This window comes from Equus caballus, chromosome 25 (assembly GCF_041296265.1).
Source record: "Equus caballus isolate H_3958 breed thoroughbred chromosome 25, TB-T2T, whole genome shotgun sequence".
Taxonomy (NCBI): domain Eukaryota; kingdom Metazoa; phylum Chordata; class Mammalia; order Perissodactyla; family Equidae; genus Equus; species Equus caballus.
Window position 1 is genome coordinate 39,378,878 of NC_091708.1, and position 24,399 is coordinate 39,403,276.

Genomic DNA, 24,399 nt, shown 5'->3' on the forward strand with positions numbered 1-24,399 from the left:
TCCTAAGGGATGGATTCTGTTATTGTCCCCATTTTCTTAAGGAGGAAATTGGCACCCAAGAGGTTAAGCCTCTTATCCAAGGCCACACAGCTGGTAAACAAAGGAACTGAACCCAGGTCTGGTTGCTGCCAAAGATCTAATGCACGATGTTATCCAGCCTCTCTTGGTCAAAGGATTCAGATTGCGAAGGACCCCAGACATTTCAAATTCAGCGAACAGGCTCCCCAGGCCTCCAGCCAGGCCTGGAATCCTAGTGATCCACATTGCCCACCTCCTTCACCCAATCAAGACTACTGCCTTCACGGCCCTCCTCAAAGGTTCCCTGCCCCGCTCACCATGTGCACACACACACACACAGACACGCACGCACACACAGACACACACACACACACGCACGAAGGCTTCTGGGGCCACGTCTCAAAGCCTGAAAAGAAATGAGTAGTTCCCACTATTGAGGATAGAAAAGGAAAGATCTCCGGGTCAGGACACCCAGGTCCCAGCCCTCCTCATTCTGCTGCTTTGACCCACAGAGCCTGCCTTCGTCCTCCGGTTTCTCAGTTTGCCAGAGGGCAGTTGGAATCCTAGATTTCGAAAAGCCCTTCCACCCCAAACATCTGGGACCCTTGGCTGTGCGTTTGTGGGGAGCTTTTCAGTGGCTTCCTGAGGCAGGGAGGCGGGTAGGAGCAGGCGAGGCTCAGTATCCCCCCCTGCCCCCCGCCGCATTGGAACTGGCTGTTCATCTCCCGCCTGGGATCTGAGCTCCTGCAGCACAGGAACTGGGTTTCAGTTCTAGCTGTAACTGGCTCCCGGCTAGAAGATACAATCTGGAAGGTCCTGGGTGCTAAATGAGTATTTGTTGAATGAATTTTCCACCCTTCACCTGAGAAAAGATGCTTCCTTCCACCCCAGGGCCCCCTGAGAGACAAAGAAAGAGTCATAAAAGTTTATTATATGAAAGAAAGAACATGGTTTCTGTACATCTATTTACAGCACAGACACGTATTTACAGCCAGATGGAGGCCTCGGTGGCGATGGGGGCAGACGCCTGGAGAAGAGTGAGGAGGCGTGAGGAGCCGCTCGTGGCTCCAACACAGGGCATCTCAGCAGGAAGCGGGGAAGCAGAAGCCGGAGGGAGGGACAGGTTCCGGTTCTTCCTGAAGAGGAGCTGGGGGGTTGTGGAGCCCAGAGCCAGAGCCGGACCCTGGTGCAAGGGAGATCCTGGAGCGGAACCCAGAACATTCTTGGGCTGATCACAGTGTCCCTGGGGTGCTCTGGGGAAAGGTTGTGCCCCTCTGTCCCCGTTGCTGCCCGCAGCTGCGGAGGGGAAGGGTCCAAGGGGTCACAGCTCGCTGGAGCGGACAGCAGGCTCCAGTTGGTGGGACAGGGCAGTGAGGATCTTGTCGAACTTCTCGTAGCGCCGGGCCTGGCTGTTGCAGGCGCCCTGGCTGCCCCAGAGGAGGCGCATCTGGAACTCAGTGCTGAACACCTCCAGGAGCTCTGGCCGGGCCTGGAACCCTGCAGGGCGGGGCGCAGGCGTCAGGGGACCACTGTCCAGCTGGGAAGGCCAGGGCTCCCGCCTGAAGCCACCACCCCTCAGGGCCTCCCTCCTGGGGGGACCTCCCCCCAGCTCCGCCAGGCCTCCAACAAGCTTTGTTGATGACCATGCAGTTTAGCACCTCGTGTTTGTCCTACTATTTGCAACATATACTTTTAAAACCAGAAGATAAAATATTAATGTTAATTTGGGGAGGACTCTTGGGTGATTTTTCTTTTCTTTTTTGTATTTTTCTGTAAGTTCCAAAATCTTTCCTAAGAAACGTATATACATTTTGTAGGTAAATGTAAAAAAAAAAATTTTTGTTCTTTCTGAAAAAGAAAAAAGCAAGAAAGACATACACCAGCATGCTGACGGCATTTACTTCTGAGTAATCGTCGGTGATTTTTTTTTTATCTTGTTTTTGCTCAGCTGTAATTTCCAATTTGTCTACAGTGAACTTTTATGGCTTAAATAATGCCTGAGGCAGTAAAAGATGGATTGTCTGGGGGCCGGCCCCTGGGTGCAGCAGTTAAGTGCAAATGTGCCAATTCGGAGGCCTGGGGTTCGCCAGTTTGGATCCCGGGTGCGGACATGGCACCGCTTGGCAGGCCGTGCTGTGGTAGGCGTCCCACATATAAAGTAGAGGACAATGGGCACGGATGTTAGCTCAGGCCCAGTCTTCCTCAGCAAAAGAGGAGGATTGGCAGCAGTTAGCTCAGGGCTAATCTTCCTCAAGAAAAATAAAAATAAATAAATTAAAAAGATGGATTGCCTGAAGCCACTTTCTCTCTGCTCCTTTCGTGAGAGGGAGTTCCACTTTTCTCCCTGAAGGCAGGGCAGGTCTGTCTCAGCCCCGGGGCTCCAGGCTGAGCACTTTGCAAACAATCTTGTAAAGTGGGTCTGTTAGGACGCCAACTTCACAGGTGAGAAAACTGAGATTCAGAGAAGCTGTGCTACTCCACTTTGGTGCTGTTTGAACCATCTCCGGGACCCCCCACCTCCACCTGGCACTGCCACTCACAAAGCCTTGTTGAACTGATGAGTGAGGAAGAAAAGGGATGAGACGAAGAAGCCGGGGGGACGGGGCAGGAAAGAGGGATGGAGAAACGTGAATGGACAGGAAGGTGGAGGGAGGCCCAGGCCGGCAGGACCAATGACCATCTCCCCGAAGAAGTGACCCGGGACTCACCCTGCAGCTTGACCTCAGCGTTGGTGTGGTACAGGCCTCCGTGGTGTGCCACGGTGCGGGCAGCCTCCAGGTGGGCCAGCACCACCTCCACACCGTGCTCCGTGCTGCCCCAGGGCTCGGGGCCCTCGGCCGGGGCCGAGTCACACTCCAGCAGCGTGATGAGCGGCAGCACGTGGGGAAAGGTGGTGTTGCTCAGCGGTGGGCCTTCTGCAGGGTGGGAAACAACGGGGGCTTAGAGACCGCAGGGCCCCACCTTCCACTGTGGTCCCAGAAACTGAGGTGCAGGAGGGCAAGGGGCTGGCCTGAGGTCCCGAGAGAACCCCCAGGGCTCCTGACTCCTGACACAGACCCTTCCTTTTGGATGCCTCCAGCTGAACCCACTGCTGCTGCTGAACCCACTGCAGCCTTGCCCAGGCCTGGGGGCCGAGCCTGGACCCGGATGCGGCTTTCACCGTTGCCCCGGGAAGAAAGCGAGCACAAGGAGAATAGCTTGTACAGAACTTAGTCAAACTCTCATTATCGTCCACCCTGGGAGAGTCTTTGCTGGCCCAGACAGGGCTGGAACCTGTCCAAGCTCACACAGCAAGGTGGGGAAGGTACCTTTGCCCTCGTTGAGGCTCTTGAGAAACGGCTTAAGCTTCTTCTCGTAGAGGATGGCACCCTCTGTGTGTCGCTGCCGCAGGGTCATCCAGGTCTGCTCCAGCCGGGCAATCTAGGGAGACCAGACTGTGAGTGACCAGCCAGGGAAGAGGCCTGCAGGGGCCACAGCCCACCCTGCTGAGTGGACACCCGGACATGGGATAATTATTATTATTATGGTCACCATTCATGTAACAGGGACCATGCTGACAGCTTGTCACACGTCTCCCACGAAGCTCTCACAACAACCCACTTTACAGATGAGGGGACTGAGGCTCAGAGAAGGGAAGGACTTGCCCAAGGTCTTTCCAAAACTAAACGGCAGAGCTGGGAGTTGAACCACTGCCTCTGGGACCCTGTGGTTACCAGTGACTAGGCACAGGAGAGGAAGTGTCGCGTGGGTGAGGTTTGGGCTCTGAAATTAGACAGACCTGGTTCGAATCCCAACCTTTTCAGCCTCTGACTGTGTGACCTTAGACAAGTACTGCTCTGCTTCAGTTTCTCCACAAGGAAAATGGGGACAATAAAGGCACTTAGCTCATGGGTTTATTTTGAGGACTCAGTGCTTGGCAAGTAACCTAACGTAGCTCCTAGCATATAGTAAGTGCTCGCTAAACGATAGCCATTCTATATTTATTCTTTAAACTCACATAATGCTCCTCATTCATTTTACAAGTGGGGAAACTGAGGCCCAGAGAAGGGGAAAGATTTGGTCTAGGAGCAGGTCAGCTCTTAGAGAAACTGTTTCACCAACGCTGTCGAGAAAGTCACAAAGTTCTTCCTGATTCAGTACACAGCCATCCCAAAGGAACACCTCCCAGGGCTCCTCCGTCTGGAGCCAGGGGGCTCCAGGGGGCCCCTCAGTACCTGGGCCATATCCAGGGCTCCCATGACTGCAGCGAAGCTGAACATGTTGCCCATGGTCCCCCGAAGCTCGGCCGCCAGCTGGATGGTCTTGTGCAGAAGCGCTGCCCGCTCCTCAGCGGACCCGGTGCAACCCAGGATGTCCACGGCCAGCATGATGGACATGGTGTGGAACCTGTCGGAGCGGCCAGGTCAGAGGGCGGGGCCAAGGACCCCGGGTGGGGGGGAGGGGCCGTGCCACTGCTTGCGGTTGGGCACGGAGGGGCGGTGGGCAGAGCCAAAAGTGTGAGGTTGTAAAGAGTCAATGAGAGTAGGGGGTGCGGCCAGAGTGAGGGCAAGCAAGGCTATGGCTTCTGATTGGTCAGTATAAATCAGGGGCGGGGCCAGGGCCCCCTGAGCGCCCGGATGAAGGGCTTGCGATGGATCAGCGGAATTTATCGCACAGAGCTGTTTTAAGAAAGAAGAGAAGCCAGTGCTGATGCGCGGGGCCAAGGCTCATGGACTGTGATTGGTCAAGAGGATGCAAAAAGTCCGGAGATGAAGGACTCAAGTCTTTGGGAAACCAGGATTACCTGGGGCTGGACGTCGAGAAGTTGTGATTGGTCAGTGGGATAGGGGGCGTGGCCAGAACCCCTGGGAGCTGGGCTGAGAGACCGTGATTGGCCAGCCGACCACAGCAAAAGGCGCGAAGTAGCCTAGGGGGGTCCCCGCGAGTCCCCGTGCGCGGGAGTCTGTCTTACCTTTCCAGCAGGTCTAGTCGTAGCTGTCGGCCATGGGGGAGGGTTAGCAGCTCCATGCCCCAGCGGACTCCCATTAGGGTCTGCATCTCCTTGGTAACGCCCAGTATCCTAGCAACCTGCAAGGACGCCCAGAGGGCTGATTAATTTCCTGTCACGGCTGGCCCCAGCCATCTGGGAGTCAGAGAGCTGTATCTAGGAGGGCAGCCCGGCTGGGACGCTGGGTTTGAATTCCAGCTCTACTTCTAACCCTGACATGGAGTAAATGAGCCACCTTTTCCCCATCTGTGAAATGAGGAATGAACGGAAAAATGCCCAGGGGTATCTAACATGTGCCAGAGGTGCCCCGGGGACCCTTATTCCAGAAGGCAAACCTGACGCCCAGGGAGGCAAAGAGCTTGTCCAAGGTCACACACTGGGCCTGGAACCCAGGGCTGCTCCCTTCACGCCCAGTATTCTTCTCAGAGCAACACCTCTGCCTTGTCTCTTTACTTGCTTCCCGAGCTCGGTGACCAGTGCGACCAAGCAATCAGTGTACCCCTCAAACTTCAGAGGGAAAAGCTGAGGTGCCCAGAGAGCGGGGGTCCATAGACGGTCAAGATTCATTCAAAGCAAAGGCCCAGGCATTGACAACTTATGGGCCTAGGTAATGATGTTGCTCCTTTTGTCCACTTGGGGGCGTGGGGGCGGGGAGTCGGGTCTCCTCTAATCCCAGGACCAGCACGGCTGACTGACCAGGCTCAAAAAGTGCCCCAGGGAGCCGGACACCACCAGGTTCCAGGACTGTTCAGTTCCAGTGCCAAACTGACCTCTGGAGGACACAAGAATCCCTTGTATTTTGCTTTTTTAAAAGGAGAAAATGGAGGCCCCGAGAGGTAAAGTGATCAGCCCAGAGTCACATAGCAAGTGAAGGACAGCTGTGACGCCAGAGTCCAGGTCCACTCGCTATACTTGGGGAATTTAGGGGCCAACTCCTCCCCACCCTGACTCCTGTCCAAGGCCAGAGGACAGAGGTGCTGCCCATGCCCCAGTGCACACCTAGCACCTACCAGGCAGTCAACCTTGGTGACGTGTCGGGCCAGCGTCCGGGCGTCCACCTCTGCCAGCAGCTCCTTCACCTTGCGCAGGAGGCCCACCTCCAGGGGCCGGTTATCCTTGGGGATCAGGAGTGACTGGAAGGTGGCCGGGTTGAAGGAAGAGGTGGCTTCCATGATGGGAACTGTGAAGGCCCTGCCCCAGTCCCCCTCGGGGGCCCCGTTTTCTGAAAGTTCCTTTAGCTTCTCCTCATAGCTCCTGGCCTGCCGGCTGGAGGCCTCAGCCGCTGCCCATTCGCGGCTGCCACGGATGGGAGGCTGGAGCTGGCAGTAGTGGCCAGAGTCCGGGTCACTGTAGCTGCTGAGTGATGGTGATGGGGAGGCCTTGCAGAGGGTGTGGGAGGGGCTGGAGTAAGAGCCCTTGTCCGACTCCCCAGGGGGCTTTGGGGCACTTCCGGGACACAGCTGGGGTTCACTAGAGCGGCGGGTGACAGGGGAGGCAGGCAGCGCTGTGGCCGAGGGGGCTGCAGGGGCGGCGTGGACACGGGTCACTGCAGGGAGATAAAGGGAGAGGACGAGTTACCATGGCTCCCCACCCAGTGAGGTTCCCCACCCCCTTCCCAAAGGACAGGCTCCATCCACCCTACGGGGGTGATGTCCCCACCTCCCACACCCAGGCCAGGCCACGCAGACTCTGACAAACTGACCAGCCTTCAGCAATACTCTGGACTCCCCTGGACCCCAGGCGTTTGCATGCTCCTAGCCTAAGGCTGCTGCGGCCTTGGGCTACCACCCAACTACTTGGAGGAGCTTTCTGCCATTCACAGAAGCTGAGCCCTGGCTGGAGTTCATTGTGTGGAATTGTTTCTCAATGAGTTAGGAAGAATGATTTATGGAGACACGTGAGCCAGGAGCTGGCGACGTGCTGCAGATATGCTGGTCAACAACGGTAAAACCATCATCCAAAATTAGAATGATGTTTATTGAGCTTTTACAGCTGCGAGATCCTTCTTTGCACAACGAGTCCATTCAACCCTCTCCACATCCCGTGATGTAAGTACTTTTATGATCCTCATCCTACAGATGAGAAAACCAAGGCTCAGGGAGGTGAAGTGACCTGCCTGAGATCCCCCAGCCAGCAAGTGGTAGAGCTGGGACTTAAAACCACGTGTTAAGTCCTCAAGCCTGGGTACTTTACTATGCCACATTGCTTGGAAATTGTCCAGCAAATAATCCGTGGCACGGAATTTTAATTTTTACACTTGAGTGTTGCTTTGAAGGCAAGTTTGTAGTTATGACAAGTTGGTGAGCCTGTGTTTAGGGAAGAATTTGTGACAACTCATATGGACAACGACATGGCAAAGGTTCCTCTGGGCGGCCCCTCTGTCTGCACAGTCTGCCTGTCACATGGACAGTACACAATATGGCCTGTCGAAAACATTCTTTTTTTTTCCTTCCAGAAATGAACTGGTGGCATGTTTCTACAACAGAAATTTTCCTTGTATTTAAAAGAAGCATAGCACTCTGCACAATTTTTCTGTGAACTTAGAACTGCTCTAAAAAAACACAGTCTATTTAAAAGGAAAAAAAAAAGCAAAAAGCACAGTGTGACTAGCCTGGTTCGAGCCTACCATTTGGGGTGAGGGAGGCGGTAAGTCCCAAGCCAGGGCAGGGCCCGGCAGAGCACCTGCCACGTGCATGGGGCCGAGGTTGCTGCGTGAGCGCACTTCACAGCACGGGAGCCCAGGTTCAGTAACTGGGGAGCCTCCCGCAGACTTCACTGCATTCTGGAGAATGCACTGGAAACCACATCATGCACAGTGCCTGATAGCCAATAGGGACTCAATAAATCGTTGTTGCGTGAACAAGCCGTGTTTTGGTTGTCAATATCCATAGTTCTACCAGCAGGTTTTTAGCATAAATTCTTATCGGGCATTGCTCTCAGAAAAGAGGTAGAAACACACTTAATCACACTGTAACAGAAGTCATCAAAGACACATGGCGGACATGTACATGTACACGCAAGGTCACCCCCACCACATCCCCCCACCTGCCCCCTCTGCTGGTCATACCAGTACTGTAGGCAGGGGAGCTGGGGCTCTCGGAGATGGGGGACATTGGCGAGTGCAGGTCTGGGATCTGGTCCATGCTGAGGGCGCAGTTGCGGATGGACTCCCGGGGATGGGGCAGCGATGCGCTGTGGAGCAGACACCTTCATGAGCAGAGAGCTCAGAGGTCAGGTCCTCAGCCAGCCTCAGGACCCCCGCCTCTGCCTCCATTGTAGATCTGCCAGAGATTATTGAGCCCAACCTTCCAACTGATGGGTACAAAAACCGAAGCCCAGAGGAGAAAGGCTTGTGCAATCCACAACCTGCACAACTGCTCTCTTCCCTGGGAACCTCGTCCCCAACTTGGAGAACTGTCGGGGGAGAGGGGCTAGCAGAAAGTGCCGGGGAGCCTGAGGGAGCCAGGCCTATCCACTGACTCCCACACTATGATCAAGATGCCTTGGACACACATGGTCTGTGCAGCCTGGCACCATGACAGTCACTGGTTCCAAACCACAGGCTAAGTGGCGGCTGCCTGCCGGGTACCCAACCAGCAATTTCTTGGCTGACAGCACCCAGCCCAGGCCCAGGGAGATGGGACCTATCCAGGTGCTGGTGGTGTTGGACAGCGGGTCTCTGCAAAAGGCCAGGAAGGCCACAGGAGTTAGGGGCACAGACTTTGGAGTCACGGACCTGGGGCAGAGAGTCAAAGCACTCTCTAGCAAGTGCATTCCTCTCTCTAAGCCTGTTTCGGCATCTCTAAAGCAGGTCTGGACAAGAGCCGCCTCCCAGGGGACGTGAGTCAAGGAGACTGGGCGCAGAGAGCACCCAGTGCAGGGCCGCATGCACAGCAGGGCCTCAGGAATGACTCGCAGCCGTGGCTTTTCCTGGGACCGGGGCCTGGTCTCACCCAGCCCCAGAGGTAACCAGGTGACATCAAAATGTCCCTGAGAATGTTCCATTACTGACACCCCCGCTCAACAAATGAGGAGACTGAGGCCACGTGGCGTCCTTGTTTACCTGGTAGGGCAGCCATCGCCGCGGGTGACCTTGTCGGCGGTGAGCCCGTCAGTCATGGTGACGCTACGCCGCTTCATGTGGCTGCCCTTGGGGCCTGAGGGGCTGGCAGGGCTGGCGGCCTTGCTGCTGCCCTGGCCCTGGCCGTACCAGGCCTCCAGGTAGCGCAGCGGGAAGGTGCGGTTGATGGGGCAGTAGATGATGGCGCCGCTCTGCTCCGACACAGCCTTGCGGCTGCCCACGTGGTACCGCACCAGGGCAGGCACGTGGTCGAAGCTCTCCTGCTCGAACAGGTACTGGATGTGGGTGTAGCTCTCGCCCGCCTTCACCACCACCTTGTTGATCTTAAAGTGCAAGGCCTGGTTGCGCCAGCGGCACGTGAGCACGTAGTCACCCAGGCTGGTGAGCGAGTCCCGGATGAGGAAGTCGCCATTGCGCTGTACCAGGGTCTCTGAGACCTGCAGAGGCAATGGTTAGGCTGGAGGAGGGCAAGGGCAGGAGAGGGCCAGACCCGGGACCTGGGGGACAGTGACACAGATAGCTGAAGCCTGGGAGGCGGGACACAATGACCCAGATGCAGAGGGGGCACCTCAGCCAGAGGCATTGGGGCTGGGGCACAGAGGCTCCGGAAAGGGAGGACATGAGACCCTGGAAAGGAAGTCACAGGGACACAGGGTCTGGGAGAGTCACGGTCACCATGATCTGAAACTCAGGCCTCAGACCTACTCCTTCTCAGGGCTCATGTTGGCCCAGAGAGTTCCTAATCCTCATTCCTCCAAACACCCAGTACTCTGGCACGTCTCTGGGCCTCTGCACCCTGAAGTTGCTTTCTCTGCCTGGAACGTCCTTCCCATCCTGCTCACCTGGTGAACTCCTATCCATCTCGCAATGGCCTTTCTCCTCAGTGCCCCCCCTCAGGGCTCGCCCACATTCCCTCTGGGCACTCCATTCTTGCACTTCCCACCCCGGGCTCTGACTGTCTGCCTGTCAGTCCCCACCCTGGACTACCAGCCCTCAACGGAAGCCACCGCCTATTTTATCTCTGCATCCTTGGTGCCCAGCACAGGGCCGGGCAGAGTTGATGCTTGACAAAGATTTATAGCATGAATGAAAGAGGGAACAGGTGACTACCAGCCCAAGTCTGTGCCTCAGCCTGGAAACTCAACTTTGCCAAAACAGAGTAGCCTAAGGACTAATACTCACTAATCAAACACACAAGAGGCTGATGTGTAGACCCATAACAATAACAGTAAAAAAATAGTAATAATAATAATAACAACAACAAAAACAACAAAGGACAATGTTCATTGAGCTCACTGCAGGTCAAACATCATGTTAAGCACTTTACATGCATGATTTCATTTAATTTTCACAATAATCCTTTCAGGTAAGTACTATTATTATCCTCCATTTTGTAGATGAGAAAACTGAGGCTCAGAGAGGTGAAGTGACTTGTTCAAGGTCACACAGTCAATAAATGGCAGAGCCAGACCTCATCCCAGTCCTCTGTGATTGAACCCACCAAGCAATAGGTCAGAGCCTCTCTGGCTGGGGCTGGCTGAGCTGGGGGTAGAAGGGTCCAGGACTGAGGCCCGGCTCAGGGCCCGCTCACCTCGCGGGGGATGCGGCCGTGGTACCAGGCATGGCTGCGGAGATCTGTGCTGCTGAGTTTGAGCTCTTCCTCCAACTCCTTGTGCAGCTTCTCAGGCGATGAGTCCAAGATGTACTTCTCTTTGGAGAACTGGGCGGGAGACAGAAAGAGTTGGCATCCGATCTGAGGGCCCCTTCCACCTTCCCTCCCGCCCTCCTCCTGCCCCAGGTGACCTCCTTCCATCCCGGGACCCTGGGAACTCTTAGGTATAGATGCCAAAAAGGTCCTCACCCACAAGTCCCTATCCCAGAAGGAGTAAAGACATCTCCATTAATTCCACCAAACAGTGCCTACTGTGTTCCAGGCCCAGTGCTATGTGCCAGGGGTGAAGGAGGCAATAAATAAACCAGGCCCTGTCCTCAAGGAAGCTCCCAGCCTAAGAGGGGAGGCAAAAGCGACATGAGTATTATGCAGACTGAGATCAGCACCACAGTACTGGACAGCGGCAAAGAGCTGGGCGGCTTTTAGGAAGGAGATGAAGTCTAGATGAGATGGAGTGGTCCAGGAAGGCTTCCTGGAGGAGACGGCAATAACAAAACACTCATTATGCACCAGTGACACCAAACAGATCTTAAAGTTGGGAGAGGGAGGATTTCTACAAGTGGATCTTGGAAGTAAGGCAGCAGATGCCAGGCAAAGGCATGGACAAAAACAAAGCTGGATAGACGAAGATATGTTCCGGGATGGTGGATGACACGGTGGAACGGTGGAGGAGGCAGCCATAAACAGGGAAGCAAAGGCCGCCACACAGACATCTGTGTCGTCCTTTACAATTCCCAAGGCCCTTTCCTCCTTGCCGTCTCAAGCAACTCTTGCCAGATAAGGAAACTGTGGCGCAGCAGGGAAGCCCAAGGGCACTCACTGGAGACAATGCTCAGGACTCCCCCCTTCCACCTGCCCAAGGGGAAGATTCCTGGTTTCCTGGTTACTGTGGCCTCGGGTTGGAGGCCTAAGTGCAGGGGGAGGGGAGCACCTGTTGCCAGGTGCATCCCCACCACGGAGCCCAGCCCAGTCCTGGCTGTGCCGTGTGAATGCTCTGGGCCTCAGTTTCTTCCTCTGTAAAATGGGTATGATGACAGAACCTGCCTCACCAGCTTGCAAGGAGGAAAGAACACGCTACTCCAGAGCACTAGCCCACAGATGTCCTCGGCACTGTGAGGACACGTGACATTGCTTCCTCTCTTTTTCCCCAACTCCAGTCCCCAAAGATGGCTGCTCCAGGACAGACAGATCTGGCCCAGAACTGGCCAGACAGCAGGACAGATGAAAGGGGGCACAAAAGGACCTGGCTTCAGCCCAGGTGACAGTCTCTTTCCAGGACCCCCTACCCACCAGGGTCCGAGGGTCCTCCAGCCCACTCCCTGCCTCCTCAGACCTTCCACAGAGCTCAGAGCCTAGCTCTGCAGCTCCATTCTCCACCCCTCTGCTCACACACTGCCTTGGTTTACCCCATCTACCCTGCTCCCAAGACACCCTGGTTCCCAGCTTCAGAGATATCTAGAACCTGGGACTCCATTATTTCAACACTGATTAAGCCCCCACTCTGGGACAGGTCCTGTGCCAGGGGCTGAGGCTCCAAGGTCATCAGGACAGGTGGCCTCTGCCCTGGGGGAGCCACAAGGACACTGACGTGCAGTTTGGGCTTTTCTGAACATTCAGAGATGTGCAGAGAGCTCGGGGAGCAGATGAGAGGGTCCCTCCTTATATCGTCAGGGAACGGAGTCCCTGAAGACACTGAGGAGGAGGAGGACTGGATGAGCCAAGCAAAAGCATCAGGGTGGGGACAGACAGGCGGGCAGCGAAGAGCTCCTGTGAAGAGAGTGGCAGAGCCAAGGCCCTGGGGCAGGGGGAGAGGAGAAGCTTCAAGGGTCCGGGGTGGGGGGCCAGGCGTGGCAGCACTGGGAGGCTGGCTTGGGGAGCTGGGGTTTACCCAGAGGCCACAGCAGAGCCACAGGAGGTTTTTTAAGCATCGAGGCAGGTTCCATCCGCTGTGTGGAGAGTGGCCTAGTGTTTTCCAGGCAATGGCAGAGCAGGGTGGGGCACGGGGATGGGGCCTGGGGGAAGGGTGTTTAGATAGCCATTGGTGGGGTGTGAAGGAAGAAGGCAGAGGGCTCAGAGAGGGTTCCAGGCAGACATCCTGGGAGGACAATGAGACACTCTCTGAGGTGGGCCAGGAGCAGCTTGGAGATGGGTCCATGAAAATCTGGGCTTTGAGGAACCTGTGGGGCTCTGGGGACAGATGGTGGGGGCGAGTGATGTATGCAGGTGCTGAGGGAAAGGCAGGGCCCGAGGATGGGGATTCTGCGCATCCTCTGTCCAGGGCAGAAACTGATACCCGGGAAGGGCGGGCAGGCCCAGGGCTGAGCTGAGATTTGGGCCTTCTCAGATACCTCCACTCCTCCACACGGCTCCCTATTTTTGGGGGGTCCCGGGCCTCTCTCCTTAGACAACACTACACCCTTTGGGAGGGAAGAATGGGAGTCCCAGGGGAGAGGACACCAGTACCCCAGCCTTCTGGGGTCCTTCTTCTTGACAAAGAGCATGAAACTGAGACTTGCCCCAGTTCCACAGCTGGAGCAAGAGAGAGACGGGGCAAAGAAGGGGAGAGGGCAAAGAACCTGGCCCTAGGACTCTGCCTGCCATGTGTGACCTTGAACCAGTCACTCTCCCTCTCTGTGCCTGGGTAGCCTCATCTGTAAATGGGGGGTGGGAAACTAGAATCCACTTTTATAGCCATAATTAACCGTCAGGGAGAATATGAGGGGATCAACTTGGTCCTCCTACACACCCGAGGGTAGGGAACCCGAGGGGCCCTGTGCCCTCCTCCTCACCCTCGACCCCGGGGTCCCCAGCTCCCAAAAGGGAGTGGGGGTGGTGGGGTGCGAATGCAGCATCCCTGCGCTCGGCGCACTGCTATTGGCCAGAGATGATCTCACCGCCTCCCAGCCTGCGCGCGCCTGATTGGCCGATGCGGGGATGCTGCGCTCCGCCGCCGGCAGGGCCGTCATTCAGGCGGGCTCCGAGCGTGTGTGTGAGCCTAGGGCAGCGCAGAGGTGACGCGCCTGGCGTCCCCCAGGGGGCTTGGGAGGCAAAAGCGCGGAGACCCCCGGGCAGGGTCTTAACCCCATCCCACCGGCCCGTGCCCAGCAAGCCCCCTCTAGCTCCCTTCAGTCTCTCAACCCCAAGCAAAGCCATCCCCAGATGATGCTCCGCAGAGAGGCGGGGTCCGGGTCCTCCCCTCCACCACCTTCCGTTTAACCCTTTCACCGCCACGGCGCCGACCTGCACTGCCCGGCCAGCTGGGCTGGGAGACCCGCGCCCCGAGCATGCCCGAGCCCACCTAGAGGGCAGGAGAGCGGCGTGCGCTCTGGCCCCAGCCCCGGCACCGGCACCGGCACCGGCACCGGCACCGGCACCGGCACCCGCAGCATTCCCTCAGCTTCCCGCCCCTCACTTAGCCTTCGGACCCCAGCCCAGCGCCCCCGGTACAATGGGGAGCCAGGCTGCCCGGGTCAGCCGCAGGAGCCGAAGTGCTCTCTGGAGGACCAGCAGGACGCCGGGGACCCCATCTCCCGGTACCCAACGCCCCAGCTCAGCTCCCGTCTGCGGAGGAGGCAGGACGGAACGGCAGCCCCTGCAGCCCCAAGTCCCGGGAGTGGCAGCTGGACCCTCACCCCTCGGAGCGTCGGGGCGCCCAGAGGTGAGGCTGGGGCGACCCCGCCTCCTCCCGCAGCCCGCAGCCCGCAGCCCGCAGCTCCTGCCCGGCCGGACCCAGCCCGGCGCCACGGGGCTGCGGCTCCCGGCTCCCGGGCCCGGGGCCGGGGCCGGGGCCAGGGCAGAGCGGCCGGGGTCCCAGCCCGGAGCGCCTGGCGGGGGCGAGCCGCCCCCTCACCTGCACCTGCACGAAGGAGCCGCGGTAGAAGCAGCAGGCGGCGGCCGACAGGGCGCTCCACAGGCTGCACCGCTCGGTCATGGTGGGCCCGGACGGCCGGGCCGGGGCGGTGCGGGGGGCGGCGGCCGGCGGGGCAGGGGCGCGGGACCGACCCGGCTGGGCACCGGCTGCGCGTGCCTCTCGGCAGCGCGATTACCTCATCGCCTTGTCGGGGGAGGAGCGGGGAGGCGGGGCGGGGAGACCCCACCCTCCACCGGCCAGGGGAGGGGAGGGGGCCATTGTTCCTCCCTCCGCCCGCCCCCCGCTCCCGCCCCTCGCCCCCCGCGCTCCAGCCCCGCGCGCCCCGGCTGCCTGGAGTCGGGGGATGCGGAGCAGAGGACCTGCCAAGGGAGGCGTCACGGGGGGCAGAGGGATGGGTTGGGGACCCCCGGGCCGGCGAGGGGGGTTCCTACCTCCCCGACCCGCGCGCCCCTCGCTGACACCGAGGGGGCAGACTTTGAATTAAATTATACCTAAAGCCGGAAAAATCCCTGTGTGCGTTTGACCAAATCCTTTGTGGCCTCAGAAAATCTCCCAGAGCCCAGGATTTCTCATCTCTAATTTGGAATCAGGGACTCTGCGGACGATCGCGGAATGTTCGACTGACAGACTCCGGGGGTGCAGAAAGCCCGTAAGGCTCAACCGTTAGGGCACAACCTGGGTTCAACTAGCGGTGCCCCCACCTCCACCCCACCAGCCCCTTCTCTTAGATTTCGGATTTACTCATCTGGAAAACATCCCTGGACTGACCTCACAGAACTAGGCATACAGTAAGTGCTCAATAAATGCACACTCTTATCTTCAAGCTTAGTGTCTTAGAATCTAGACTTTTTGTCCTAGAGTCATAGGCTTGTCGATGCAAAGGGAGTCATTGCTGACTCTGCATCAGTCAGGCCTGGGTTTCAAATCCTTTTGACAGGCTGTGTGACCTCAGGCAGGTGAGTCTGCCTCTCTGGGCCTCAGTTGTTTGTTTGTTTGTTTTCTATAAACACATCTGAAGTTCTGAGCACGGAGCTTGGAATTTTATGTTCTTGGAACTTTAGAATCCTTGCCTTAGAATCGAAGCATTCACATCATAGTCTGAGAAGCCTGGAGTGCTCGAAGCTAAGTACTTCAGAGCAGGAATGGACTTTTGGTAACTGACTATTGATTCCGTTCTCGCTTGAGGCTTGAAACTAAAACTAACATTCTTTTGAGTTCATTCTTTAGGGAGTTGTTTACTCAGTTCCAGTGAACAGGTATATTTTTATAATATTTTTAATTACATTTTTTTAGCCCCATAAACTAAAGCAAAAATACAAAGCTAATAGTCCTCACAGGGGTCTCACTACCATCTGTGATGCGGCTCTCAGTACCTTGCCAGGTGGCTGGGATTTATGGGGTGCTGAAATGTGCCCCCTGTGTGTTCCACCCACTGGCTTTGGTGCTGGTTCTCCCTGAGGCCTCTGTCCCGCTGTGGTGTCGGGGGAGAGGACCGTGGTGAATGTTCCTGGTCAACTGCAATGGCTTGGCTGCAATGCCTTCCCCTCCAGAAAGCCTTCCATGATCTCTTCCCCCCAGCCCCCGAGCTGAAAGTCATCCCCTACCTCTGGAGCTCCAGTGGCTTCTTTGCTGAGCCTTCTGGTGATGGAGAGGGGTGGGGGGTGGGGCGCACTCTGAGCACTGCCCACGCTGCTCCATTACGAGTCACTTACACGGAGCTTTATAGGCAGCATCTCGGGCAGTGGCATGTCCCTGGGGTCAGGAGCCAGGCCAGCCTGCTCTGTTCCAGGCTCAGCTTTCTCACTATGGGCATGGACCCACCGAGCCCATAGCAACCCTGGGTTGGAGGTACCACTGTTACCCCACGTCACATAGGTGAACACTGAGGCTCAGAGAGGTGACACACACCCCCAAAGTCAATGTGGCAGATAAGTGGCAGATCTAGGACTAGAATTTGGGTCTGCTAGATTACCAAACACAAGCTCAAACCATTGTGTGACTCTGCCCTGTCCCCACAGGGACTGGGAGCCCTTTGGACACAGGGCCTGGTGCTGCTTGCTCTGTGCACTAGCTCCGCACCCAGCAGGGGGCCTGGCTCAGGGGGCTCCTGAGGTGGAAGCCCAAGGGCTTTGTCCACAGTCTTGGCATCAAATGAACTTGGACTGCCATCCCAGCTCTGCCCAATAGTAGCTGAGTGACTGTGGGTAAGTCACCTCACTTCTCTGGGCCTTCAGTTTCCCATCTGTAAATGGGCATGAGAAGGCCTTCCAAGCTCAGAGATGAGGGAAGAAGGCAAAGCTCTCATTCACGTAAAGAGCTCAAAGCTCCTCCCTTCCAGTGCCAGCAGCCAGCAGAGGGCTCTGCACACAGTAGGCACACAAAATGTAATGTCACATGATTATTTTTATTATCATTATCTCAAAACTGCCTTTTCAACATTCCCAGTGCCCAGGACAAATGACGCTTGTGATAAGTGTGAGCTGTGTCCCTCATCTGTGATGAAGGACTGAGTCATCTTCCCCTGCTCCCCGATCCCGGCACCAGCGAGGCTCAAGACCAGGCAGGATTAGAGAGCCACAGGCTTTGCACAGAGACCCCCTTGGGGCCTGTCCAGCTGGCAGTGGGTGGGGTTTGGAGGTAACAAGCATTGGGATGTCCTGAGCGTGGGGCCAGGAGAGAATGAAGAAGATGCTGGGAGTGAAATCAGGCCCCAGGTGCCACCCCGACCCCTAGCCCCTCTCCTCCTGGAAGCGGCAGCAAGGTCTGGCTCCTAACCAGACTCAGAGAAAGACCGTGCCCTTCACGGAACAGGCTTTGCGCCTCTGTGCCCTGCCCAGCCCCTCTTACCTTCACGTAGTCTCCACCGGCCTCCAGCTCTCCAGCGGCCCTGGAAGCAGAGAAGAGAGGTGAGTGCCCCCAGCTGTCAGCCTCTGCCCACCTGTCTGGAGCACCTGGCCCTCAAACCCCAGAGAGCTCATCCTGAAGGCAGATGGGGCCCTGCAGCTGAGCACTCGCTGGAATCGGCTGGCCAGCTGCTCCTCCACCCCGTAGCTGTGCAACCCTGGGCAAGTCCCTTCACCTCTCTGAGCCTGAGTTTCCTATCTGTAAATGGGGACAATGACAGCCTCTGCCTCATTGGGTTGTCGTGATGTTTCAGGGAGCCAATGAATGTTACATGTTTAACAGGGCGCCGGCTTCCTCAATCACTGTCTCCACCCAGCTTCATGAGGTTGCTCTCTCCTGGTGTTCTCTCCCCACTCCTCCCTGACTCCAAACGTTGGCGGCCCACGCTGGGGCTCAGGCTCCCCTGTTTCTGCCCTCCACTCACTCGATAGAGCAGAGGGACCCACTCAGCGGCCGCCCGGCACACTGTGCTGCTACTGCTGGTGACAGCTGGCTGCAGAATTGATCCCTTCTGCCTGCGGTGGCCGGCAAGGGGCCTGGAGAAGCCAGAGGCAGGGGGATGGCTGATTTTCCCAGGCCCCAGACAAACATTTCCTCACGCAGCCACCGTGAGCCACTTCCCCCAGTCCCCTGCCTTAAAGGCCACCCCTTCGCTGCTGCGGCCTGGACCTGCTCCTTCAACACCAACTCATCAACCCAACTGCCTTCTTGGCGCCTCCTCTTGGGCGTCTGAAGTCGCCTTGCACTTGTCATACGCAAAGCAGAGCTGTTGACCCCCGTGCCCCACGCTTCCCATCTCCGTTGATGTCGGTTGCATCCTGGTTGCTGTGTTTGGCCAAAAACCCTGCGGTCCTCTGTGTCTCTTCTCTCGCACGCTCCACACCCCATCCATCAGGAAATCCTGCGGCTCTGCTTTCAAAATAGATCCTGACTGCGTCTGCCCACGTGTCAACCCTGCCCCATCTGGGACACCCTCTGTGTGTCGGAGCACGCAGCAGCCTTCTCGCTGGCTCTCCGGGCCAGCTCCCACATCCCTGGGCCAGCTTCCACTCCGCCACCGGACGGCACTCAGGAGAAAACCTGAGCAGATCACGGGGCACACCCCTCCCACCCCCCCAGTGCTCACACCTCCCCAAGAACAAAATCTAAACCCTTCTCGTGGCCTGCAAATGGCTGGCCACATAATTCATCATCCAAACCAGAATGCTTCTTCCCTCGTGAGAGTAAAGAGGGGGCCATTATGACGCCAGAAAAACATGTATAAATTGAGTCATATGTTCCCCAACCTACAAGGCCCTGTTTGGCCTGGTGGTGCCCAACCGCCCAACTCGCCAGACCCCCTCAACAGGCCTCCCTCACTCCTTCGGTTCCTCATTCTGCCCCAACCACATTGGCCTCCTTGCCAAGCTCATTCTTGCCACAGGGCCTTTGCACTTGCTCTTCCCCTCTGTCTGGAATGCACTTTCCTCAGATCTTCATGCAGCTTGCCCCTCCTCCCACTTTATTCAGGGCTCTGCTTAACGTCCCCTCCTCAGAGAAGCCTTCCCTAACCCCCCTACCTAGAATAGTCCTTCGTTCTTCACTCTCTGTCCTCAACCCCGCTTTATTTCCCTCAGTCGCTGCCTGAAATGATCACCTTACATTTACATGCTGACCGTTAATACCTGATGCCTCCACAGGGACATGGACTTTGTCTCCTTCCCTGTTGAGCCCCCAGCCCCCAGCACAGTGCCTGGCATATAGTAGCAGCTCAAGAAATATTGCTTGAAGGAGGACATGAATAATAAACAGCCAATGTTAATCACTGTCATTATCATTAATTACGTCAGGCTGGACCCTGGTTCTCTGGCCAGGAGAGGCCTCAGTATTCCCATCTGCAAAATGGGGAGGGACTGCTTCTTCAAATACAGAAGCCCAAATTTAAATTTAATAAATAAATTACAATTAATGAAAAGAAATTAAATTTAAAACAAAAAAAAGGCTGAGCTAAAAAAATACAAAAACTGTGGGTAGGGTATGTGCTCCCAGAGCAGAATCCCTTGTGGGGTTCCCCATGGCTCCTGAGGCAAAGGGGTTCTCCCTGACAAGCTCTGACAGCCCTCCCTCTTCCAACATTCTGGAAGCCCCGCTGTCAGCCTTCCCTCCCACAAAGTCCTTCCTGACGTCTAACCACAGTCCCTCAAGCTGCAGCCGGGCCACACAGGCTTCCAAAGCCATTTGGGTTCCATCTGTCTGTCCAGCAGCAGGGGCTGTGAGGTGGGGGAACGACCCCTCCCCTGCTTCCGTCCGCCAGCTCTTCCGGGGTGAGGTGTCCCATCCCAGCGCTTCCGGCCATTCAGGCCCGGAAATCCTCCCACGAATGGGAACAGGTCGGCCAGGACACTGGGATCGCCCCAGCGCTTCCTCCTGCTTCCTGTCCACTTCCCCTCGGCTCCGAGGTGGGAGCAGAGCCCCAGGGGCGGGGGCCTGCCCAGGGATCAGGCAGGCTGAGGTGGCCAGAGCCACTGCGGGCGCTCAGGGCAGAGCCCCAGACCCGGGAAGCTGAGCGCCTGGGGCCACAGTCAGCCCCATCGCGTCCCCCACCCCTCCACCACACTCCAGCATTTGCAAGACATGATGCGACCATGTCCCAGTACCACCCACTGCCATCACTTGCCCCGACTACGGCCACCACCTCGTCACTGCTCACTTGCCAGGCTCTGTGTCACTCCCTGCCTCCATCTGTGCCCCCTGTGACTCGTTCTCACCCCAGCAGCCAGAGCAGTCCTGTTAAAAGGAAAGTCAGGTCATGGCCTTCCTCTGCTCAGCGCACCGGAGGGCCTCCTAGTCTTACTCCCGGTTTCACTCCGAGAAGGAGCCGAAGTCCTCAGAACAGCCTTCACACGCCGGCTCCTCGCCGCCTCTCCCACTCATGGCCTAGCACACTCCCCCACTCACACTGCTCCAGCCAAGCTGGGTTTCGTGCTGGCTTTGGTCCCCACCCCAAGGCCTTTGCACTTCCTGTTCCCTCTGCTGGAATACCTTCCCTCCAGACATCCACTGAGCTCCCACCCTTCCCTCCTTCAGGTCTTACTAAATGTCCCCTTCTCAGTGAGGCCTTTCCCGGCCACCCATCTGAGAGTGTGGCTTTCTGATGCTCCCCACCTCTCTCCTCTGCTTAGCTGTTCTCCATAGCACTCGGCTGACTTGCCACAGGTCCCATCTCAAGCACTGACTCTCTCTTTTCACTAGAACGCCAGCTCCACAAGATCAGGGCTTGGGACCCGCCTAGAAGTGTGCCAGGCACCCCATAAAGATGTTTTTGAATGAGTGAACGTCACAGCAGCCCCTGCAACCCTGAGGACAAAGTGTAGTCCTTGTGGCTCAAGCCTCTGTGACCGGGTCTCTGCTGGCGATCCCTCCTCTCTCCCCTAGCTCTTCCTTGCACTCCTGCCTTCTCAAAGAGCTCTGCTCCCTCCAGCCTCAGGGCCTTTGCACATGATGTTCCCTCTGCCTGGAACCCCCTCTCTTCCTTAGGGCCAGAGTAATTCCTACTCAGCCTGCAGATCTCAGTTTACTTGGAGATTTCTAGAATATTCTCCCTCCTGTGGTAATGATCAAATCCAGGAATCAAAGCTTCCATTTTTAAAAACTCAGCTCCATTAATTAATTAATTTATTCCTTATTTTATGGACTTAAAAGGCACTTCCCCTCTGTTATTAGTGGTGAAACAAATTAATAAATAATCGTGACAATTGAATGAAATCAATCCCATTAATCAGCCACATTAATTATTTAAATAGCCAACCCCTTTAATTGCCTGTATTAGCTGATTTGTTCTGATAACTGATACCACTTATTGCATATATTAGCTTAATTAATTGTATTAATGAGTAGTAATTAGAGACCATTATCCTTTATTTCCCCAACGCATGTTTAAATCTGAGCTTCAGCTTCAGGTCCTCCATCCATCCCGGCCCAGAAGAAAGGGTGAGGCTCCCCCAGGATCCTGGAGAAGTGTTGGAGCGAGGCTGCTGTCCTCTGCCACCCTGGCACCCACCTCCCACAGACAGCCTTGCCCTCACAGAGACCTGCTGCCTGTCTGTGTCCGTCTGTCCCTGGTTTGTTCCCTTGGGCCCCCGGCCCAGTCATATGGCCTTGAGTGGAGGCTTCCCCAACCTCCCCCCCATGATTCTCAGCTTTCCCCCGGCCTTGCCCTCTCTGACATTCAACTTCCTCATCTGTGAAGTGGGCACATTATAACTGTCTTCCCAGAGGGGCCACGAGGCTCCACGAGAAGGATGCAAGCTCCCTGGCCCGTGGCTTGGCTCCTCCCCCCACCCCTGCCCCTGGACATCCCCATCCTGCCCCTCCTGGGGGCTGAAGACTCTTCCCCTCCTTCGCTCTGACCTTCATTCATTCGCTGTGCTCCTCAGTCCTTAAAGGGCCTGGGCAGAGAGCGCTGGGGCGGAAACCCCGTCTCTCCCGGGACACCCACCACGGGGCCTCTGGGAGTCCCTGCCGGGAAGGCTCCTGGCTTCAGCCCCTGCCTGCCCCATCTCCTCTAAGATGGGCCACCTCCGCCCGGAGACATCCCTGCTCCTTCTCCACCATTCTGCACACTTGGTCTTCTTGACTGGACTGCGCTGCCCGCAGGAGCTCAGAAAGGCTGCTAGCCCTGAGAGGAGAGCGCAGATGGGGGACTGTCCTTCCCGGGGCAGAACTGAGGGTTCCAAGGCCTGAGAGCTGCTAGCTGAGACTCAAAATCTGCTGGAGAAGAGCCAAGTGGGGGCAGGTCTTGAGCGCTGACTGAACGCCTGTTATCTGGAAGCCCAACTTTATAGGGGAGAAAACTGAAGCTGGTGACTTGACCCAGGACACGCAGCTGTTAGACCAGAGCCGGCTGGCTCTGCTTTGTTCCTTGCACAGGGCCAACTCCCCCAGAAAATGGGGACTGCTCCTGGGCTGAGATGGAGAGGAGCTGGGGGGGTGCAAAGAAGAAGAATATTCCAACAGGACCAGGAGCCTACAACCAAGGACGACGGGAAGAGGAAACAGCCTGGGGATGGACAGAGAGAAACAAAGAGAAGATCCAGGGCTCTGGAGAGGGCCCTCAGCTGAGAGGGAGGAAGCTGTGAGACCCCGGGCAAGCCCCCTCACGGGGCCTCAGTTTCCTCTTCTATAACATGGGCATAGCGACAATGGAAGCAGCTCCTGTGTACTGGTACCTCCTCCGCCAAGCCCAGGACAAATGCTGTACCTGTAACATCTTATCCAACCTTCACAATGCCCCTGTGACTCAAGTGCTGTTACTGTCCCTAATTTAGAGATGGGGAAACTGAGGCTCAGACAGGGGAAGGGAGTTGCTCAAGATGGTACAGACAGTCAGTGGCCTCTGAGCTGCTGATGTCCAATCCTCATCCTCCCCAGCCCTCACCTCACTCCAGCACTCTGCAAACAGGGTCCCCTGAGGGTTTGGGGGGATGTGGCTCCAGCTGGGAGGTGGGGGGACAGCCCATCCTTCCTGAGCCAGCGCAGTTCCCACAGCCCGAGGCGTCCGGGGGTCTCGAGGACTGTGAGAAAGTCTCCACAGGAAATGGGAGCCAGGAGCAGCTGGGCCCCTTCGGAAGACACGGACCAGCCGCCCGCCTGGAGGCTGAGGCGGCTGAGCAGGCTGGGCCCACCGCGGCCCCTCCCCCGGTGGGTAATCGCTACCAGATGCCCCGTAACTGACGTCACTCTGTAGGGCCAAGGGGGCCGTGGGACTCTGGGGAGTGTTGGGAATTCTTGGACCAGAATCAACATTCCAAAAAGAAATGGGGGGGGGGGGGGTGTCTTGGTCTGTTCTCAGTGCCTGGCACCGGGGCTGGGGCAGGGGTGATGGAGGGTGCCCCCAGCTCTCCTAGAGGGTGCCACCTTCTCCCTATCCCAGGGTCCTTCTGCATAGGCCCTCGGCAGTCGGGGCAGAGGGGCCCGGGTCTCTGAGTGGGAGGAAAGGTCAGCGGGGTGAGACATTTTAGAAAAGGTAGAGCTGCATTCAAATCCTCCTGAAAGGAGAGGTCCTCGTAAACCAGAAGTCAGAGTGGGGCCCTCCTCTGCTCAAGGCTGGCCATGGCTGCTGGCTCACTCAGAGGCAAGGCCAGGTCCTTGCCTGGCTTTACATCATCTGAACCCATTTCCTCCCCAGCCTCACCTCCCGCTACTCCTCCCTCCACCCCCACCTTGCTCTATTCCAGCCACTCTGGTCTCTGCTGGTCCTCACACACATCGAGGAGGCTCCCACCTCAGGGCCTTTGCACATGCTGTCCCCTCAGCCTGGTACACTCTTCCCCAGATAGCAAGAGGGTGTGTTCCCTCATCTCCTTTGTTCAAACATCACTTTGTCCCTGAGACTTTTTCCAGGCTAACTTTCCTAAATTGCTACCACCAGCCACTCCCCACAAGGCCCCAAAGATCAATTCCCCGCTTGATTTAAATTTTTCCTCCATAGCCCTTTTCTCTTCTGGTTGACCATACAACTTGGTTGTCTTAACATCTGTGCTCGCTGCAGTGGAATGGGGGCTCCACGAGGGCAGAGTTTTGTCTACTGTGCTCACTGCCATCTCCCCAAGACCTAGAACAGTGTCTAGGACATAGTTACATCTCAATAAATGTTAAAATGTCTACAATTCCAACTCAACTAACTGTGTCATCTTGAGTAAGTTATTAACCTCACAAAACCTCAACGTCTTCATCTGTACAGTGGGCTCCTATGACCTCCTTCCCAGGGGTTATGGGAAGTCATTTGAAATAATGGTAGAAACAGCTTTGAGATTTTTACTTGCGGGAGCTGAGAGGCGGCCTCGTGGTTCAGAGTTTGGCTTTAGGGGTTGGTCAGATCTGGGATC

The 24,399-nt window shown here is 56.7% G+C and overlaps 1 protein-coding gene across 4 annotated transcripts in view; it reads right to left on the reverse strand.

Moving 5' to 3' along the window:
• Positions 1–929: 929 nt before the first annotated feature.
• The window catches only part of SH2D3C (SH2 domain containing 3C), a 29,548-nt gene continuing 6,078 nt past the window's right edge, over positions 930–24,399 (reverse strand). For 2 of the 4 annotated variants that reach the window (XM_005605802.4, XM_070251842.1), the window contains 10 exons: positions 17,477–17,516; positions 10,678–10,806; positions 9,069–9,523; positions 8,073–8,197; positions 6,016–6,551; positions 4,970–5,085; positions 4,233–4,404; positions 3,327–3,438; positions 2,727–2,933; positions 930–1,515 (listed from right to left, as the gene is read on the reverse strand). In XM_005605802.4, the coding sequence (XP_005605859.2) occupies positions 1,340–1,515; positions 2,727–2,933; positions 3,327–3,438; positions 4,233–4,404; positions 4,970–5,085; positions 6,016–6,551; positions 8,073–8,197; positions 9,069–9,523; positions 10,678–10,806; positions 17,477–17,516 (2,068 nt within the window). In that variant the 3' untranslated portion in view covers positions 930–1,339. Of the gene's footprint in view, positions 1,516–2,726; positions 2,934–3,326; positions 3,439–4,232; positions 4,405–4,969; positions 5,086–6,015; positions 6,552–8,072; positions 8,198–9,068; positions 9,524–10,677; positions 10,807–14,608; positions 14,818–17,476; positions 17,517–24,399 lie in introns of those variants that run through there. The other 2 variants (XM_070251843.1, XM_023628941.2) reach the window with 2 other exon arrangements.